This window comes from Muscardinus avellanarius, assembly GCF_963383645.1.
Source record: "Muscardinus avellanarius genome assembly, chromosome: 15".
In the NCBI taxonomy this organism is placed as follows: domain Eukaryota; kingdom Metazoa; phylum Chordata; class Mammalia; order Rodentia; family Gliridae; genus Muscardinus; species Muscardinus avellanarius.
The window spans coordinates 64,112,703-64,134,859 of record NC_137801.1 but is presented as its reverse complement, the minus strand read 5'-3'; the positions used below and the strand labels follow the sequence as shown (position 1 = coordinate 64,134,859).

The 22,157-nt window shown below is 46.0% G+C and overlaps 1 protein-coding gene across 1 annotated transcript in view; it reads right to left on the bottom strand.

Annotated features, from left to right (window-relative positions):
- Positions 1-9,040: 9,040 nt before the first annotated feature.
- ANTXR1 (ANTXR cell adhesion molecule 1) overlaps positions 9,041-22,157 on the bottom strand; it is a gene marked incomplete at both ends in the record, with an annotated part of 238,604 nt that continues 225,487 nt past the window's right edge. The window contains one exon of the mRNA XM_080711616.1: positions 9,041-9,301. Coding sequence (XP_080567742.1) covers positions 9,041-9,301 — 261 coding nt within the window. The remainder of the gene's footprint in view (positions 9,302-22,157) is intronic.

Genomic DNA, 22,157 nt, shown 5'->3' with positions numbered 1-22,157 from the left:
AAAAAAAAAAAAAAAAAGAAAGTTTCTTTTTCTCTTTATTTTTAACTGCTAAGGGAGTTACAACTTTATTTATTTATTTATTTATTTATTTATTTATTTATTTATTTACTTTTGGTGGTACTGGGTTCCTGGAAGCCCTTCTACCTCCGGGCTACACTCTCAGACCTATTTTATATTTTTATTTGGAAACAGGGTCTCTTAAGCCAGCGTGGCTGGCTTTGAACCTGTGCGATCCTCCTGTCTTTGCCTCCCAAGCTCAGGGATTACAAGCGTGCGCCATCACGCCCAGTGGGAGTTACAACTTTAAAGTTGGTTATACCAGGATGCAGATGCTAGATAGGATTCCCTTTTGTCTTTTTACTAATAGTTCAAGATGAAATAATGATTATTATCTCTTAAGAATCTTCAAAGAGTAGATATTTATTTTTTTAACTGTGTGTGTGTGTGTGTGTGTGTGTGTGTGTGTGTCTGTGTGTGTGTAACTGGGGCATTCTATTTCTGAGCTACATCCTCAGCTCAGAATTTTTTTAATTCTTTAGTTTGAAACAGAGTCTCACTAAGTTGTAGAGGGCCTCACTAAGTAGCTAAGGCTGGCCTTGAACCTGTGATCCTCCTTTCTCAGCCTCCCAAGTACTGGGATTACAAGTGTGCACCACCACGCCCAGCTTAAAAGTAAACAGTAGATATATGAAAGAGCCAAAAAAAAATGCTGATCACAAAGTTAGAGTGCTGCATAAATAATCCAGGTGTGGTGGTACACACCTGTAATCCCAATAACGGGAGGCGGAGTCAGGAGGATTACAGGTTCAAGGCCAGCCTCAGCAATATAGCAAGATTCTTAGCAACCTAGAGAGACCTTGTTTCAAAACCAAAATAAGGCCAAAGTGGTGGTGCATGTTTGTAATCCCAGTACTTGGGAGGCTGTGACAGGAGCATTATAGCTTTTTAGCTGGCCTCTGCAACTCAGTGAGACCCTGTTTCAAAATAAAGAATAAAAAAATAGGGCTGGGGGTGTAGCTTGGAGGTAGAATGCCCCTGGGTTCCATCCCCAGTACTGCATAGAAAACACACACACACACACACACACACACACACACACACACACACACACACACACAGTGCCGTATAAGTCAACAGAAACAGCAGTAACAGGGGAAGTGACTGGAACCCGTTGATATTCGGTGTGTGTTTCAGGAGCTTTGATGGGCTGGTGAAAACTTCTGAGAAGGGCAGGGGTGGGACCAGGCAGCCTCTCATAGCCCCACAGCTTGATTCCCTATGGTGATGGCATTACCAGGTGGAACACGGACACAAGGGTGGACAAGAAGTGCTCACTATGCCCAGTTCTGCCCAGTGTGGAGAAGGGAGCTAGAATTTGGCATTAGAAATAATTATTTGTAGCAAATACAAGCACCCTTGAAGTAGGAAAGAAAATGTCTCTTCCTGGAGAGATCTTGGGACCTACATCACTCCCCCTGAAGGCCGGGTTTATTCACATGGTATAATGTTTGGTTTTGAGTATAATGTTTGGGTTTATTCACTTGGTAGAATGTTTCCACCATCTTTGTCACCATTTTGAACTAGAGAAAGTGAACAGGGTACAGCCAGGCAGGAGAAGCCCATTCCTGTTATTAGGATAATGTCCCATAATATACTGCAAACAGGATAATGGGAATATTTCTCCATTATCCTATTTACGAACTACTCTTTGCATTTGCACAAAACATTAATTTCCACAAGAGGTTGGTTGGAAATTCAGATTAATTTCAGACTTGTCCTTTGTAGCATTTATAGGTGTTCTATAAATAATGTTAAGAGCAGCAGGGCATGGTGGTGCATGCTTGTAATCCCAGTTCTTGGGATGCTGAGACAGGAGGATCACAGGTTCGCAGTCAGTCTCAGCTTGTTAGTGAGGCCCTCTGCAACTTAGTGAGACCCTGTTTTAAAATAAAGGATAAAAAATACAGATGGGGCCAGGCCGCCAGGCCCGGACCCTGGGTGGGTGGGCGGGTGCTGGCGGGGCACCATTAGGCAACCCCCCTCCCCACCCGGAAGGACCCTGAGGTCTGGTCCATAAGGCCCGGACCCTGGGCAGGGCACCCTTAGGCGACCCACCCACCCGGAAGGAACCTGAGGTCCTGCCGCCAAGCCCTGACCCTGGGCAGGTGGGGCACCCCTAGGCGACCCCCTCCCCACCCTGAAGGATCCTGAGGTCCGGCCGCCAGGCCCCAACCCTGGGCCGGTGGGCAGGTGCTTGTGGGGCACCCTAAGGCGACCCCCCTCCCCACCCGGAAGGACCCTGAGCCCCACCCGGAAGGACCCTGAGGTCTGCCCAGCAAGGCCCTGACTCTGGACAGACGGGTGGGTGGGCGCGGGATGAGGCACCCTTAGGCGACCCCCACCCCACACACTGGGAAAGAAAAAAATTTTTTTTCATTATTACCGAGTGCCTGATCCCACATTCTCCTCAAAGCACACATACTCTCTTCTCTTATTTAAAAAAAAAAAAAGGGAAAAGAAAAAAGAAAAATATTCAAGAGGGGTTAAGATGGCCACGGCAGCAACTAAATTATTGGAGATGCAGACAAAACATATACATCTGAACTGGAACTTTTGGAAAAATTCCCTGCGAAGGAGGACTGCGGCTTCTCTACATCTTTAAGAATCCTGGACATCACCTGTAAGGAGAGAGTCTAGCGGAAACCTAGGAGGAAGGTGGTGGCGGCAGCAGTGGCTGAGATGGTGGTGGAGACTTGTCTTTGGGAGAGGCAGACATCTGATCCAACCCATCCTGATCCTCTGAAGAAATTACCCCAAAGGTCGAATGCTACTGTCACACATGCTTAGGAACACTGGACATTATGCAGTATGGGAAAAGAGCTTGGGAAAGATTTGAAATGGTGGAGACAGTCGCATTGGCAGCGGCAAGTACTCAAGGGAGGCAGAGATCTGATGTAATACACCTGTAACTTTTGAAGAAATTACTTCAGAGGCAGAATACTACCACCATGCACCTCGGGAATGTGGGACAACCTGCTGAGTGAAGAGGGGGCTTGGATTGGAGCTTCCTGTGAGGCAAGGCAGGTGATGGGGCCTCCGAGGCCAGGAGCAGAGCCTGCTGAGGGGTTAGGTCGGTGCTGGGGCCAACAAGCCTGGGATTGGAGCATGCTGTGAGGCAAGGCCGGTGCTGGGGCCTCCGAGGCCAGGATCGGAACCTGCTGAGGGTTTAGGCCAGTGCTGGGGCCAGTGAGGCTGGGTTTAGAGCCTGCCATGAGACAAGGCTGGTGCTGGGGCCTCGGACGTCGGGATTAGAGCCAGCTGATGCGTTAGGCCAGTGCCAGAGCCAGCGAGGCTGGGATCGGAGCCTGCCGCAAGGCAAGGCTGGTGCTGAGGCCTCTGAGGCCAGGATTGGAGCCTGCCAAGGGGTTAGGCCAGTGCCAGGGTCATCAAGGCTGGTGCTGGGGCCTCCGAGGCCTGGATAGGAGCATGCTGAGGGGTTAGATTGGTGCCGTGGCCAGCGAGGCCGGGATTGGAGCCTGCTTTGAGGTATGGCCGGTGCTGGGGCCTCCGAGGCCGGGATTGTAGCCTGCTGAGGGGTGAGGTCAGTGCTGGGGTCAATGAGGCCGGGATTGGAGCCTGCCATGAGGCAAGACTGGTGCTGGGTTCTCTGAGACTGGGATCGGACTCTGCTGAGGGGTAAGGCTGGTGTCAGGGCCAGCGAGGCCGGGATCAGAAACTGCCCTGAGGCAAGGATGGACCTGGGACTTGCGAGACCAGGATAGAAGCCTGCCAAGTGGTTAGGCCGGTGCCAGGGTCAGTGAGGCCAGGATTGGAGCCTGTTGTGAGGCTAGGCTGGTGCTGGGGCCTCTGAGGCTGGGAGCGGAGCCAGCCTAGGGGTTAGTTCGGTGTGAGGGCCAGCAAGGCCAGGATGGGTGCCTCCCATGAGGCAAGGCCGGTGCTGGAGCCAGCGAGGTCAGGATAAGAGTCCTCTAGGTGGCCAGGCCACTACTGGGGCGGTCAAGAGTGGGGTCGGAACTTGCAATGCGGCATGCACAGAGAAATATCACAGAAAATAAAAACTAGATGCTTCCCCTAATTAGCAAAAACTTGGAGGAAAGGGGTAACAGGAGGAGGTCGAGTAGTAGAAAAGGCCCTATTGAGAAGCAATTAAGGTGACCAATCAGAAGGGAGGGGATGGGGGGGGGATGGAATCTCTTTAAAACTCATCAGGTGTGTAAACAAATATATCAAATATAATCACCAATTAAGCATGGGATCGAGGGAAGGGGAGGGAATGGGATGGAGATTGGATGAGGGCTTATTGGATGATATATGCTTGTATATCCTCTCAAGTCTTGTATTCCAAAGTGATGTATGATTACAATAAATAAATAAATAACCTTAATAAAAAATACAGATGGGGGTGTAGCTCAGGGAGAGAATACCCCTGGGTTCCATTCCTGTTAAAATACACACATACACACACACACACACACACACACACACACACACACACACACACAGACACAGCAAAACTAAACACAAAGGTCTGAATGCTGAGTCCATAAAAGTTGAGGTGGCATTCACAGGGAAGAAAATGTCAAAGTGGTTATACTAAAAAAACAAACAAACAAACAAAAAACAAACAAAAAAACACCCTGAAGGTAGGGTCTGAATGGGTTTGTATGGCTACTCTTGGGGTGCAGGTTTTTGGAAGAGGCTGGTCATGGATGGTTGACAGGCCTCTCACCTTATAACTTTTCCATCAGAAGAAAGCAAAATGGTTTCTGTACTCTTAGCGCTCACCAATAACATTTCATGCACTTTTTAAATCTTTTGCAAGAATGTAAACCACTTTATTACACAAGGGAAAATGTCTTTTACGAGTTCCATCCATCTTAATGTTTATAAGAAACTCCTAACTAGAGATGACTGATGAAGTAACTGAATGTGCACAATTAATTGAACAACTTTTAACTTTTGTTGGGAGCTCTCTAGTGAACCACAAAATTTTGTTAACTCCTGCTATTATTTTATAAGTACACCGTGAAATGCTTAAAGAGTAAAAGAGAGCCAGGCGTGGTAGTGCACGCCTGTAATCCCTGTACTTGGGAGGTGGAAACAGGAGAATGGCAAGTTTGAGGCCAGCTTCAGCAAGTTAGTGAGACCCTGTTTCCACATACATGCCCCTGCGTTCAATTCTCAGTAACACACATGCACGCACGTAAAGGGGATGCGCAGTTTTGCTCCCCTCCCCCAAATAACCAAGACAGCAAGCAGTGTAGTGGAGGGTATAAAATAATAAGAGAAATATAGTTTAAATGTACAAAATGACAGTCACTTTATTATGATCTGGATGTTACGCACCGAACAGTCTGCACTTTAGTTTTATAACACACAAAGAACCAGTAAGAGAGTTGCTTTTAGGAATTTATTGGTTTTTTTTTTTTAAAGCAACTTCCAGGTTTGTCATTGTACAGGTTCAGCCCAGTCTCCTACAGCATGGTACAGTGATAACTGATTTTTTCATAACAATGACACTGAAGATCCATAACTGAATTATCACAGAAAAAGAAAGAGAAAAGAGTTTAATGTTAAGTGTATTTAAAAACTCATATTCTTATTCTTTTAAATGGGTTATCCAAGTATGATAATATAGCAGAGCTCAGATAACTAGAAAAGGCGCTTGACTAGAACACTCCATTCCACCTGGTGTGCATTAACAGGCTTTGTGCTGCATACATTTTTATATGGTTTGCAAATGAATTCAACCCATTTTACACAGCATTAATTTTTTTTATTGAATTGGCATGGGCTGATATGGATGGTTATATTCTCATCATTGTTATTACTTTTCTTTTTCTTTGATGACCCTTTCCCCATCTGCTATACTGCTTATGATTTAGTGTATATATGCTAATTCAAGATTATCTCTGCCCATTTCAATGACATCTGTGGTGTCGTTGCCTATGGCCAGATATCTAAGACTATTAATTAGTTTATGCACCAGCTCTGTTCCCAGTCTTGGCAAAAGAAAGACCTTGTGTCTCACTGAAGTGTGTACCAGGTGCCAGGCAAGAAACTGTTGGTGAGCTGGTCCAGGTCAGCAGAGGGGACAACGTTACTTAGCAAGGTTGTTATTAATGCCATGCAAACCAGGGTTTCGTCACTTCAGTAACTATTTGTACATTTATAAAAGCAATACAGTCATGGGGGAAAAAACAACAAGCACAGCTTGGTAGAAAAATCTGCCATGAAATATCATTGGCTTTATAATAATTTACTACAACTGTTCTTTTTATTCACACTGGATAGGAAATGCTTCCATCTAACACATGGAATACGAATATATACAACAAAATTTGGCATTTATAAAAAAAAGAGACTTCAAAAGGACAATAACACGGGGGTTGAAAAAAGTAATTTTGTGCAGTTTCCTGATCTCAATCACATGCCTCCTGTCTTTTACAGGAAATGACATGGAACGGATAGATTTTTGTAAACCAGTTAAAGAATGTTCCTGCCTGCAATAGCCCACTGTGAAAGTATGTCCTGATCATACAGTGTATAGAAATTTCTCTTTCCTAACTGTAGTTCTGAATGGCCAGGGATGACATGATGGATCCGTTTTAAGGACAAACCCTGCTAATCCTTTTCAAAATCATCATATCTTTGCAGTTCCCTCTTTTGTCAAAGCACTTAGCCACAGCGACCTCTTGGAAACTGCACAGGGCATCTGGTGGAACGTCTCCTTCTCACCTGAGGCCGCCATCTTCCTGCCTAGCAATGGCAGCGTCTTGGCATGAACGTTCTGCAGGCCGTGAGAGTCACACGGCAGTGGTTTGGGTGGACCGTCTTGTACTGCCAGCAGTCAAAACGGTTGCCATAGGCTCAAGGTCTCTATGCGGTGAGCCCGGGGTGCCCATTCTCCTAAGGAATGGTTTTTCTGGGGCTCGGGAATGTCACTGCAGGTGGCTGAAACATCCTAGCCCTTGCTTCATGAGGGACTATACTAAAGAAGAAGCCCTGTGTTCTAAAAACAGATGATGCGGTAGGGTTGGGTTAGGGGAAGGGAGGCTGCTCTCCTAAGTCCTGAACACCATCTCTGATTTGAGCTCTGTGGGAAGGCTGGGAGATCCTCTGGAAGTGGCGGCCACAGGAGAAGGGGAGGGCCTGAGGTTCGCTTGGAGAAGTGTCTCTTTGGTGTTGGCCCTGCAGATTCAGCCCCCGTGGTCTTCGAGTAAGTCATTTTCCTCAGTCTGTTTTCCCTCGACTATATCTTTTATGGTGCGCTTCCCCATAGCTCCACCCAGACCTTGTTTGTTTTTCTTTTGTAAGGCTAGGGATGGCAAATAGGGTCCATCTCTGTCAATTCTGACTGATGAGTGAGTGGCATGTCTTTAGAGTTGTGATTTGACAAGAACTGTGAAGAAATCATTGTGTTGAATGAGGAAATCGTGCTGTGATTGATTAGCAATGTCTGCCACAGACATAAAAATTGGTGCGTGCCACCGCTCTGTTCTAGGCAAGGTGAGAAAATGAGGGTTCTTGGGGGATCTTTGGAAACCACAGTCCAAAGCACTAAAATTTATTTTGTATTCTGATTTGTTGCAGAAAAGATTTGAGAACCTGAGGGGTGTGGAACGGGAATTTTAGGACCCATCGAAAGCTAGAGGGAGAGATGGTTTTGAGCAGGCTGGTACAGGAGGTCTTTTAAATGACCTAATTTATCGTTGGTTGATAAAGCCCCAATTTTAGCCAGTGATTACAGGGCCTACTGACTAGACAGATAGATCTCAGGCATGTTAGGAATTTCATGCAGACCCTCTCTACATTGTACACCTGGTATATTTCTCCTTAATTAACACCTGATACTCTTCGTGAGTATATTCATGAGAAAAGCCAAGGAGAGATGTATTTGCATCTGTAACGTGTCTTTTTTGAGGTTAATCAAAGGGCTTGGGGATAGTTTCCTTATTATGTCAGGATCATTGTCTCTCAGCTCTACCTAGAAATCTATTTATCAAGAAAGAAAGAAGGAAAAAAAATCAGTGATACTGTGTGGTAGGTCCTAATGAAGCTATTTTGGGAAGGTCAACTCATATTTGTCTCTGGAAAACAGGGTCAATCACTTCTTCCTATCTCTAGTGAGTTAAACTGAAGCCAAACCTTGACTTCTAACACGAATCATTAACAGGTTGCTGTTGGACAACGCCACTGTCTGCTGATTTAGGGGGTGGTGTCTGGCCAAGGCCCCCACCTCTATCTCCTCTTCACCTCCGGGTGTTAGAAACTGTCTGATGCGTCCATTGATCTCTCCCCATCAGTGCACAGGACTGGTTTCACTTACACATCAACATGGCGACATACCTTTCCCATCAGTCAACACCTGCTCCCTTCCTCTCATGGAAACTGGGAGAATTTGAAAGGAACATAAGGAATACATTTTGACACACCTGCAAATCCCAGGAGAACATCCTTTCAGAATACCTGTCTGACGTTAGCTTCTCGCCACCCGGGGCACTCCAAGCTTTCCCAAAGTTGTAGGCAATGGTGTCCACCTTCCTGAGTGGTGCACGGAGGCGAGGATTCCTTGGGTCCTAGGCCAAGGGCCCGGGGTCAAGTCATGGAGGTGGAGTGGAGGAGGGAGGGTGGCGTGCAGAAACCAGCAATGTCACTTTACCCGACTCTGCGTTTCACTCTCAGAAAAATGGTTTTTCTTACTGGTCTCTGTGAGACCTAATCCTGTTGCGAGCATCTCGGCAGTTTCACTGTCTCTGGAACCTTCTAGAGGTGATGGGCGGCCGGCTATAAATGTGGCTGTGGTGGCCTCATCTTTGTTTTCAGGCAATTCAAAATTTCGGCTTCTTTCCGCTGATCACAATTGTCCGTGTATCAGCATGCCAACCAATTTTTAAAAGCTGTGAGCGTTGTGGGCTTAATCGCCACTCATCTCTAGCTGGAAAGAACCTGTTCTAACGGCACAGAGGAGCCTCCTCCCCGAAGTTTCTTAGATAGCCCAGAGCATGAACTCTGGGTTCTAGACGGAAGGCCTTGGGGGGGGCCGGGAGGGGGGTGGCGCCCTGTTGGGAGGGGGCGCCTGGGGGGGAGGGGGGAGAGTGGAAGGGGGGGATGGGATGGGAGGGGTGGGGGCACTGAGGGGTGGGGGAGGGCAGTGGGGTGCGGGCGGTGGGGGCGTGTAGATGGGGGCCGGGGGTGGGGAGGTGGGGTGGTAGGCGTTGTTGAGGGGGTACTTGGCTGGCTGATTGTTCTTGACTCGGGTGAAGTTGATACAGCGCCCCTAAAAGAGAATCAGAGAAGAAAACGTGATTTGGTAAAATTCATTCTTTTCCCTGGAGTCTCTGGTCTCTCATGGTGGGGGAGGAAGGAGAAGGGGCTCAGGGTCAAGCTGCGTGCAGAGGTCATCACATTTCATCTCAGCAATCTCGCCAGGTGTTAGGGCCAAGTGTCCCATTTCACAGACGAGGAACTCAAGGCTCGGGATAGTTAGGTCCCTTTTTCGAGGTTTGCACAACCCATAATAGACTCCAGAACCTCCATTCTTCCTGCTATACCACGTTGGCCTTTGAGGAGGGGTCCTCAAATTTTATTTTATTTATTTGTTGTGGCACTGGGGACGGAGCCCTTGGACATTCTTCCTCCGAGCTACACCTCCAGCCCTATTTTATTTTATTTTGAAACAGGGTCTCACCAAGTTGTAGATGGCTTCACGAAGTTGCTGAGGCTGGCTGTGAACCTGTGATTCTGTCCCAGCCTCCCAAGTACTAGGATTACAAGTGTGCGCCAACATGGCTGGCTGTCCCCAAATTTTAGAAACAAAAGTACCTTATTTTAACTCAATTTCATTACACTCTTGGAGGCAGGAAAAGGGCAACACCTCTAAGTCCTCCTGTATCAATCACAGTTCTAGGGTGCAGGGTTCGTGTGTGATCTGAGCTGTCACGGGTTGGGGTGCTCTTCACGGGCCCTAATGCATTTTTCTCCTCAGTGTCCCTTTTGCACCCCCCTCACCTGCTGGTGCAGGGCAGCGAATTAAGGAGGTGGTTCTCCCTACTGATGTGAAAAAGATACAGATCCATACAGCCCCCCTCCAAGCCCTGCCCTCCCCAGAGTTCAGTCGCAGTTCTTCCTGCACTTGGTCTGGGGTGGCGACCGTGAGGCTCCTAAGAAACTCAACCCGGGGACGTTTGATTGCTAAGCCTTTTCTTCTACTTTTTAGGGACAAATGGACAGTGCTGAGAGGCCCCAGTAACCCCATAAGGGAGCCTCTTCAAAGTCCCCGGTCTGAAGCCAGCCATACATAGCCCTGTCTCCCTGTGATGTTTCTGACCAGGCTCCCAGAGCCTTCACCCCAACACCCATGCTGCATGGGAGGGGTCTCCCACTCTCCACACTTTCCCTCTGGTGTGCTAACTCTCTTCTCTTTTCCCATCAGACCCCTCAACCCCACAGGGGCAGGGTATGGCCACCCCATGGGTCCTGGACATTTCCTAGGCCCGAGGGGCATCTTATTTTGTCTCTATTGCCTGTCCCAGATGCCTGCAGAGTCCTTCCCCACAGAAGCCACCTAGGTCCCACCTCTCTGAGGCTGCCCTTCCATTTCTTCTGCTCCTTTTAACCCCATTAGCAGGATGGAGGTCGTCAGGGACCTGGGGCTGGGGGTGGGACTGCCCCAGCCTGGCCCTCAGGACTGGATGCTCATCCTGTGATGTCCAGAGGGGCCAGAGGTTTCCTCGTAGGCCTCTTGTGGAAGAGCCCCAAGGGGACTGTACAGGGCAAGGCTTTGGGACTTAAGGAACAATTAACTTTAGGACTAGGGAGAAGGTGGCTGTTATTGGAGACTTGGCTCAGGAGGAGTCACAGCAGGGACACATGACTTGAGGGAGGGGATGGGGTGCCTGGCACCTCCTCACTCATCCTGAAGGTCACCCGCAAAGCCCTGGTCCTGCACAGCTTTCCCCCGATGGCTCTGGCCTCCTCTCAACCCTTGTGTCCTTGGGTTCTTCTCTGATGATCATCTACATCACGGGGGCATCTATGCTCCCAGCCCAGAGCCTTCTGGGCTGTGCTGAGTGGTAGGGAGGCTCTGGGTCAAAATGGAGTTATTCAAAGCCACTTTGTAGAAGTCGCGGCTTGGACAATGTTAACAGTTAATTGAAAATCCCTTTGCAAGACACCACCTTAGCCAGAGAGAACTTTGGAGAGCAAGGGTTAGGCTCCACCAGACTGCAACTGGGATGGGACTCACAAGGCCGTGTGTGGATGCCAGTACCCCGGTTGCTCTGAGTTTGCATTTCATGAGATTAGACCAGGACCTAACCTTGCTGGGCTCCAGTTGGAGATCTGCTAACTGCAGAAATAAGCTGCTGTCGTCTCACGGCCTTGCCTGCCCAGGATCCCAGTTCAGGTCCAAGCTTCCAGGTTTTACAATGACTTTATTTCTTTATTCATTTACTTATTTATTTTGCAGTACTAGGAATGGAACCCAGGGGCATTCTACCTCCGAACTATACCCCCAGCCCAATTTTTAATTCTTTATTTTGAAACAGGGTCTCCCTGAGTTGCAGAGGGCCTCACTAAATAACTGAGGCTCTCCTAGAACCTTGATCCTCCTGTCTCAGCCTCCCAAATGCTGGGGTTACAAGCATGCGCCACCACGCCCAGCTTTACATCGACTTTATAACCCAGGAGTTACAAATTCTCGACTGTCAAAACGGCCTTCTTTTATAGCTTTACAAATCTAAACCGTGGTTACAGTTTATTTTTGGTACTGGCTGAAGCTTTTTCCTTCACGACGTTATGGGCTGATGGTTACCATCTGCGAGAAATTCCTGTAATGACAACTCAAGAGTCGAGATTTACTGTACTACGTCTTCTGCCCTCTGTCCCTAGACATCTAACTCACACCAAGAGGCTCAAGAGATTAATTTCCCTTACAGATGGAAGGAAATTCTGCACCTGGGGAAACAAGGGCTGGTGCCTGGGGTCAGGTCTCTGTCACCACTGGGCTGGGGCAGGTGAGGAGGTTAATTGGTCCAGAAGTCCATTTTCTTCTTCCATGCAATTATGCCTCTACTATTTGTGTGTGTGTGTGTGTGTGTGTGTGTGTGTGTGTGTGTGTGTGTGTTACTGGGGATTGAACCTAGGGGCTTTCTATCTCTGAGATCCATCCTCAGCCCTATTTTATTTTTTATTTTGAAACAGGGTCTCATTAAGTCACAAAGGTCCTCCTGTCTCAGCCTCCCAAGTACTGGCATGTGCCACCACACCCGGCTGACTCTATTATTTTTATTTATTTAATTTAGTTTTTTTGCTGGTTTGGGAATGGAACCCAGAGGCATTTGATCTCTGAGATACACCCCCTGCCCTATTTTTTATTCTTTATTTTGAAACAGGGTCTCACTGAGTTACGGAGGACCTCACTAAGTAGCTGAGGCTGTCCGCAAATCGCAATCCTCCAGTCTCAGCCTCCCGAATGCCAGGATTACAAGCATACACCACCACGCCTGGCTGACTCTATTATTTTTAATAAAGGCTACTTTGTCTATATCTAGGATCAGGAGTTTCTGGGCTTCTTCTATCAATACTCTGGTTCAGAACCCATATTAGGATCCCCAAATCTTTTCAAAGAAGAGCTGAAAGGGTCCACAGAGTAAACAATGGTCTCTCCTACCTGTCAGCTGAAGGTGGAATGAAGGAGGGTCTTGGGGGCTGCAGGATAGGAGAGGCAAAATGTCTCCCTTTTCACTGTCAGCAAAATCCCAGAAGCGTACCCACAGATCTCCTCTACAGCACTGGGCTGAGTGTAGATCCCAGAGCTCCCATGAATAGCCAGAGGGGAGGGAGGGAGGGAGGGGCAGAGCTCACAGCCTTGCCAGGCTCCCTTGATGGGACACCCACAGTGTGAAATGTGGAGGGGCCCCTACCACCTGCCACCTGCGGGCATTCTAAGGCATCTCTTAATCTGGAACAGTGCTTGTGTGTTTGGTGAATATAGTCAGGTCTCATGCTGTCTCTGTAGGCAGAGAAACAGATGCTCAGACACAATAATGACCTTGTCTGTGACAGACAGCCAGCTATCGGGAGTATCAGGTGTTCTGACTCCTAGCTTAGCACTTTCTGAGTGAACTGCAGACTGCAGCGACTATATTCCACACCTGGTTTCTATAAATACAACTAGTAAAGAGGAAAAAAAAAATTCCAACATGGGACGTGGCTGAAACAGCCCACAGAACCTGCTTCTTGTGCCCCTCTTCTCTCTCTGGTTGCTAGTGGCTCCTGTCACTTCTTATAGGACCTTCCACAGTGCTTTGCAGTGCTGGGTTGAATGATGATGCGTTTACGGGTATTCATCTTTCTGAAAAAAGGTGTAGACTCAGCATAAACACACTTCTGGGGCAATTTACAGTAAGACACACGGTCTTCATAAGAGGGGTGTGGCTACGACTTAAGTTCTTAAGACCTGGTGCCAGAGGCGCCAACACAAACACTGTAACACTTAGACCATATAATTGGCCTAAAGATCAGTTTACACGCCATCATTTTGCTTGCGAGAGGATAATAGAAAGGCCAGATGTTCCCAGTGTCGTCTGTGCCAGCAAATCTGCACCAGTGTTTGGTTAAAAGGTTGCTAGGATGTCGGAGCTCTCGCTCCATAACACTGATCTTTATAACACTGATCTTTGTAGCCCAGATTCGTTCTCTACAGTATTGTGTTTGGGTGGTTTGCTGTCGATCCAAGATTTGGCTCTGACCTCAGCTCACCTTGCCCTTCTCATTTACAAAGCACGAACGCCAAACATTTTCACACATGAGCAACAAAATACTCTGGTAAAACTCTGAGAAGAAAAAGAAAGAAAGAAATGGAAAAGGAAATGAAACAATATTTCTTAATAAGTTGGGAGGATTATTAGAAATGTCCAGACACATCATCTCTTTTATTTATTATCAAAACTCTATCGACTAAGTATCAGAAAGGAAACAGGGCCCCTTTTTTCCAGAAAGGAAACAGACCTTTTTAAACAACTTTCCTTACATAGAAACAGGACTTAGACCCATTTAAATAACTTGCCCTAGGTGACACAGCCAGTTAGAAGTAGAATGGAGTTAGAAGTAGAATGGAGATCCAGCTCTGCGGGTCTCAGGAACTAACATGTCCTTTTCTTACTGTAATATCCTGGACGTTAATGACAAATGCAAATAATTTCTTGAAGGATTTGTAGGGTAGTATCACACAGTGTAGCTTTGGTCATGGTCTATCAGCTCTTCACTCAGCTGTCCAGAGATTTTCCCAGCACCTAAGTCTGTCTGATTAACTCACTCTCTGGCTAAAAATTCATCTATGGCTTCCTATCATCTTTAAAGTAAAGTGTAAAAATTTCCAAAGGCATACTTGACCTTTTGTGATCCGGTCTTTGCTTACACCTTTCCATTAATTTCTTGCCCCTTTCCTATAGGATTTCCAGTGTGGCCCATTCTCAACCCTCCAGGCACGCTTGCGCAATGAATGAACGTAACGTGGCGCTGTGACTTTTTTTTCTGAATGCCTCACAGTACCAACAGTGCTCCCAGCCGATTGGTGAGCATCTCTGAGGCAGCATCAGGGTCTCTCCTCCTGAATCTAGCGCTGCTATAAAGACCTCTAGGTTTAAATTTACACCGGCACTTGACAATGACACTCTCCGATGTAGGTCTCTGAGGTTGAGTAGGATTTTTTAAAAAGCTCAGATTTTCCTGCAAGTTTAGGTTCTTGGAAGTTCAAGGAGTCTGTTAACATGTCTGAGTTTAAGGATCTGTAAGTGACCTCCTCCTGGCCTCTTTGGACATCTCTAGGCTCTTGGGGAGGGGTGTCAAGGATCCTTGGTGCTCCTCTTGGTCTCCATATATCCAGCGTTAACATGTTACCTTTCAAAGTACTTTTGGGGATACTTTTTATTGATATGTCAAAGGAAATTGTCCCCAGTACTTGGAAGGCTGAGATAGGAGGATTGCAGGTTTGTAGCCATCCTCAGCAACTTAGTGAGGCCCTCTGGAACTTAGTGAATCCCTGTTTTAAAAAAAATAGGGCTAGGGGTATAGCTCAGAGGTAGAATGCCTCTGGGTTCAATCCCCAGTACTCCTTCCCCCAACACACACACACACAAAGGAAATTGTCCCTTCATAAAGCCCTGTGCCTAAATTAGAGGCGACCCTCTCTGAAAATATTATGGAATACTTGGGATGAAAGATCTTGTCGAGCAGGTTCTAGCTTTTCCCAGGTTTGGGCTGCAGGCCCCGATGGTCCAGGGAGTAGAGACAGGAGGCTGGGGGTGGGGGGGATGAGATTGTGGCTGCCAGAGGGTCAGGTCCAGAGGCACACTTCTGCCTGTCCTTCTGCCAGTTCAAGTGCTCACTGTGAAGCCTGGGACAAGTGACTTTCTCTCTGCAGGCCTTACCTTCATCTGCAAAACAAAGTTGTTTTACTAGCTTTCAGCCCTAATATGTTATGATCCCACCAGAAGCCAGTGGCTTTAGAATCCTGTACTTGGATCCACTCATCTGAGTTGTTTGGGGGCAGCCGGTTTGCACATCTTTTTATGTTCCTTAGTTTGGCTGACTGCGTATGGCATATTTTCTAGCTGTTGATTAGGCTTCTGAAGTATTCATAGGTTGAAGATTCAGAATTGGAGGCCTCATCTGGACTCTTGGGTTACCATGGTGAGGATTCCAGCCTGCCTGTGAGTTCTGAATGTGGGTTTGTGGGGTGACGAGGAAGATGCAAGAAGAGCTGCGGGCTGATTGTGTGCAGAGGACTTGCCAGTGGTGAGCTCATGTGTGCTGAGTGTCATGAAACATCTGTTTGGATATCAGGCACGCTCAGTGGAGAGAGGCCGGCCTTCAGAGATGGTTAAAAATATGCCACGGCTCCCACAGATTAAACCAAATAGTTTCCTATGAACAGAGGTCATTTAAGGAAATTGGATTTCACAGGAAGAATACTAAAATAATCAGATGGAAATAAGTATAACATATATGCCAAGTTTCCTCTGACGAATACCTTTTCTTCTCTGGCCTACTTTTCCCATTGATTGTCTCCTTTGGAGGGCTGTAGGTATCTCTCAAGTTACAAATGGATTAGGTTTCCAAAGTTTGTTTAAATGTCTATTGTTTGGAATTAGGAGCATAGTTCCTAATTTAAATCACCCTTGCAAATGGCAGGGGGGCGATTCTCAGGCTAGACCACAAAAGCTGGTTGTCTTATTGAAGGCAACTGATGTAGTCTGCTAAAGATGGTTTTCTAGTGAGGAATCAGACACAGGAACAATGGAGGGCAGGAGGGCTGGCTCGGGTGACTTGGTAGTGCCTTCTTGCCCCCATATGATGCTCTGCATTTGTCAATTCATTGTGTATGCATTCTGCTGACAAAGGGTTTCTGAGTGCCAACTATGTCCTGGACACCTTACAAGTTACTACAGACATGACGAGAGAGTGTTGCAGCCCTTGCCGACATGAAAGATAGAGTCTAGAGGTGGAAACAGCCAGCAGTAAAATGATCCCACCAGCAGATGAACCCTAGCAACCCTCTCTGTGATCTGCGACCCTGATCTTGGCCGTTGTTGATTGGACCAGAGCTGGACACCTGAACTAGGCCACAAAGAGCCTCTCTCCTGGGAATGCAGAATGACCACTGAGCCACAGGCAGGCAGAGTTAGAATAGAGGGAGCATAAGTGGGCACTGCCCAGGGTGGGGGCAGGACACATCTTCTGCCTTACTTAGGGGAGAAGCAGAGCAAGTTCTGATTTTACCTCTGAAAGATCTTTTATATTGCTTCTCGGCCTTCTGGCTAAGATCAAGTGTAAAAGATCTTTTATACCCACCTCTGCCCTTTACATTCACTGTTGCTCATCTTCTATAATGGGGCCACCATGAAAGCTGGTCTTCCTGCCTCAGCTTTTCATGTTTACATTAATATTTCAGTATAAGATGTGTGCGCATGTACACACACACACACACACACACACACACACACACACACACACACAGTCAAAATTACTGTCCAGCCCATCAATGCCTCCCATCGTCCCTAGGATAACCTGGCACTGCCTCACAGGAGCCGGCCCCACACCCTTGCATTTCTCTCCACTATCCCAGGTCCTGTTCTTGCTTTGAACCCTGCACTTCCACACTGGCCCATCATTTGGAAGGAAGCCACCACCCTCTGGCTTTTCTGGTGACAGCATTCATGTCAGAGGCCCAATTCTGTGATGGCGACAAAATGTCACAGCCACCAGCCTTGCTTCCTCCTCCCACCTCGAGGATGGAGCCACGCATGCCGCGCGGCGGTGCCAGGGTCCTGCTCCACCTCAGTCCTGTCCATAGATCTCCGGTCATAGCGGCCTTTTAGGTGCCGTCCACGGAACATGGTCCAAGGGCAGTGCTTTTGGTTATTTGATTCATTCTGCTGACACACACGCTGGCACGCTCTCTATAATAATGTCTTTGCATGCCAAAGCTAAGGGTAAGATGAAAGCGAGAAGGAAATATTTGGAAACACGAAGAAACTGGAAAAACGAAGGAGAGGGGAGAAATAAAAGTGGCATGACTTTAGTGGGCCACGTATAAACAGAAGATTTGTCAAGAATTACTACCGAGACACGACTTGTTTAACAATAAAGTCCCCCCTTTCATCTGATTACAAAATTCTATATTTTTTAAAAAATTGGAACATACACAAAGGAAGGAGGAAGAGGAAGGGAAAATTATTTTTAAGAAACAGCACTCAGAATTAGCATTTTGTGGTTTGGGAGTATGACTCAGTGGTAGAGAGCTTGCCGAGCATGCGCGAGGCCCTGGGGTTGATCCCTACCATCTCTACCACCAACACACACACACACGCATGCGCGCGCGCGCACACACACACACACACACACACACACACACACGCGCGCATGCGCGCACGCGCACACACACACACACACACACACACACGCGCATGCGCGCACGCGCGCGCACACACACACACACACACACACGTCTGCGTAAAAACAAAAAGGATCACCATTTTATGCTCATCTTTTTCAGAATATACATTCACATACAAACACAGGAACATATATTTATCAAAATGGGATCCTCCTGGATAGAGCTTTAAAAATAATATGAGTATTTTTCCCCTGCCATTTTCAATGCTGCATAATCTTCTATCACATGAAAGCATCAAATGCACTTATTAAACTCTTAATTGTTAGGTGTTAAAAATCTAATCTGTCTCGATTATAAACAAAGCTATGATAGCTGTGTGTTTGGGGACAGCTTGTTTAAGGTTGAATTGCCAGGTCAAGTCTTGTCTACAGACTAAACATTCTAATAGCTTTTGATTATACTGTCAAATTTCATTTTAGAAAAAGTGATATTAATTTGTAGTCCCAATGTGGTTTTATGGAGAGTTTCTATTTCCCTACAGTTTCCATTAGAGCTTTAAAAGAAAGTTTGCCAATCTAAGCGTCGGAAGGAATTGTATCATTATTTCCATGTTTGCAGCTTTATTACTTGTGAGATGAAATGGTTTCATGCGCATGCCCATTAGTCCTTTGTACTTTGCCTTTTTTAAATAATTTTTTTTCTTTGGTGGTACTAGGGATGGAAGCCAGGGGCCTTCCACCACCGGGCTACACTCCCAGATCTATTTTTTATTTTATTTGGAAACAGGGTCTCACTAAGTTGCTGAGAGCCTCACTCAGTAGCTGAGGCTGGCTTCAAACCTGTGTGATCCTCCTGTCTCAGCCTCCCAAGCGCTGGGATTACAAGCATGCGCCACCACGCCCGGCTGTACTTCACCTTTAGTGACTTGCCTGTTCATACGTCTTGCTCATTTTTCTACTGAGGTTTTGGTCTTTCCCTATAAAATTTAAAAGCTCTTTATAGAATAATAATGAAACCCTGGTTATGTAAGCTATTTTTAATTTGGCTTGTGATATGCCTTTTAATTTCCTTCATAGAATTTTTTGATAAATAGAAATTAAGTATTTTTATGTGGGTGGCCATTTATATCAATCCACAGAGTCTATTTTTAATTATTTTCTACTTATTTTATACTTTCACAGTTAATGTTTATAGAATGTGGACTCCAGGGCCAAACTACCAGGATCCAAAATCCATGTTATCTTGGAAAATTAATTAACCTCTCTGATTTATTTTCCATAAATTTACTCTAAAATGGGAATAAAATTGGTTCTTTCAACTGAGCTTGGTGGCTCATGCCTGTAATCCTGTATTTGGGAGGCTGAGACAGGAAGATCTCATGTTCAAGAACAGCCCAGCCTCAGCAACTTCGCAAAACCCTCTTTCAAAATAAGAGGTAGAATGCCCTCGGGTTCAATTTTTGGTTCTCTCACAGAAGATTATTGTGACGGTTAATTGAAATTATGAATATTTTTACAGTACTTGACATATAAAAGTAATCAGTGGGAGGCTGAGACAGGAGGATCGAAGGTTCGAAGACAGCCTTGACAACTTAGTGAGGCTCTATGAAACTTAGTGAGACTGTTTCCAAATAAGAAATAACATTGGGCTGGGGGTTTAGCTTGGAGGTAGAATGCCTCTGGGTTCAGTCCTCAGTCACACACACACACACACACACACACACACACACACACAGTAATCAGTAAATGTTAACTATTATCTTCTGGAATGCATTTTGGTATAAGGTGAGAAATGAAAATTCGAATTTATTTACTCTTTTTCTAAATGACTAGCTAGTTGTGCCAATTCTTCCTAGCATCTTCCAACCGACTTACTGCCACCCTGTAATATGGTAACTTCTCATTAATCTCGCCCTTGTTTTGGGGATGGCTGTTTATGTTTCCAATGTGCCCGTCTATATCTATAGCAGCAGAGTTCTACTTATTAAATTCTTTCATTTCCATTATTTTTTCTTTCCATTATTTTAATATTGGTGTTATAAGAATACCTTTATTCTTCCTATTCAAGATTATCTGCACTAGTCTTAACCATTCATTTTTTCAGTATAATTATTAATAATGATAATGTAATTTATAGATTAAATTGGGGAAGGCAGACTTATATTGTTAAGTTTTCTCATCTGTAAATAGGACATGCAAGAAAAGATTTGTGGTTGTCTCCCTCTCTCCCGACTTTCTTTTTTGACTGGTGATTAAACTTAAGGTCTTATGCATGTGAGGTAAGGGTTCCCCCTCCCAGCTACACCTTCAGCCGTGTGTGTGTGTGTGTGTGTGTGTGTGTGTGTGTGTGTGTGTGTACGTGTACATGGCACTGGGGAATAAACCCAATGGCGCACTTCTACCACTGAGCTACACCCCAGTCCTTTTATTATATTTTTGAGATAGAGTCTCACTAAGTTGGCAAGGCTGACCTCAAACTTGTGATTATCCTGCCTCAGCCTCCTGAGTAGCTGGGATTATAGGTGTTTGCCACTGTACCTAGTTTCTTGTGGTTTTAAAAATAGGGTCCAGTTGGGTGCAGTGGCGCAGGCTTGTAATCCCAGTACTTGGGAGGCTGAGACAGGAGGATTACAAGTTTGAGACCAGCCTGGCTAACTTAGCAGGACCCTGTTTTTTTTTAAAAAAAAAAAGAAAGAAAGAAAAAAAAAAGAGAAAAGAAAAGCTGGGGCTATAATTCAGTGTTAGAAAACCCCTTGGCTCAATCCCCAGTCCCCACCCCCTCCACATATACACAAAGTCCAGCCTGATTTTTATTAAAAACTAATCTGAGTATCTAGCTATCTAAGCACACCACAAAAATGCACAGGCACATCTGCAGTTCTAACTCTGTTGCTGTATTAGCAAGAAGAACAACAACAAAATGCAGCAGGCTCCTTTTCTAGGAGACTGTGCTAGTAACAGATCTTAAATGCACACATAGTGGTATTGGGGATTAACTCCCAGGCATCCTACCTCCAAGCTACATCCTCAGACCATTTTATTTTATTTTTATGAATTTTGAAACGGGTTCTCATTAGGTTGCCGAGAGTCCCTTTAAATTGCTGAGGCTGGTTTTGAACCTGCAATCCTCCTATCTCAGCCTCCCAGGTACTAGGACACCATCACGCCTGGCTTAGATGGTAAGGTAATTAAGAGCAAAACGTTTGCTATTCTTACTACTACCCCTCTCGTGGCAAGCCTGTCCTTCAGGTTGTTCCACCTCACCTTGGGGTCATCCTTGTTTCCTCTTTCTCTCCACTCAACCTTGAATTCACCTGCAAATCCTGCAAAACTACCTTCAAAACATACCTACTACCCAGCCCTTCTCTTGCTATTCCTTCTGCTACCACTCTGATCAAACATGCTGTCATTCCCCCCCCCCCTTGAATTATCGCAGTAAACTTCCTAATGACTCTTTCTGCTTATGCCTTTGTCTCTGTACATTCTCTTGTTTTCACAATAACCTGAGTATTTCTCTAAAAATATGAGTGAGGTATCCCACTCATTGCTCCAAACTCTCAGGTGGTCCAACCTTACTAACATAACAAACAGTCCTCCCAAGCCCCAAAGTCTTCCTGGCAAAGATCTGGCCCCATCACCCCTCTCCACCTTTTCACCTACTACCGTGCACTTCTCAGCTCTGTACACCAAGCTCCCCCATCGCCCACCTGGCCCAGTTCTCAAGCCTTTGGCCTCAAGCGGCTGGTTATGCTCTTAGATTGTATATGTCACCAGCGTTCCTGATTCTCCAGCACATGGATCGCAGGTCTCCGGTCTTCTCAGCTTCTACTGAAGCCAGTTCCCACAATAATTCCCTTACGTGCCTCTCTGGCTAAGCTATTTTGATTCTGAAGAACCATGATTAACAATTTGGTTTTTCTGGAGAACACTGACTAATAAGTTAGATATGCATATTCTTATGTTCATTATGAGACTAGTCCCTAATGTATTTATGTGTGGATACAAATGTACTAATGCGACCTTCAAAATGTCATCTGGTCTCCTGACCAGGGGCAGCCAAATCCTGACATCTGAGTAAATTGTTCTCGGAGGAAAAACTAACCAATTATTCATGTAGGTTGAATGAACATATTTCATTAATTTAAGATATGAAGTAAAAAAAAAGTCTGGAGGAATCAACTCACCTCTCAAAGATCTTCATTTATATGTAGAGGGAACATACACATAAGGAACAG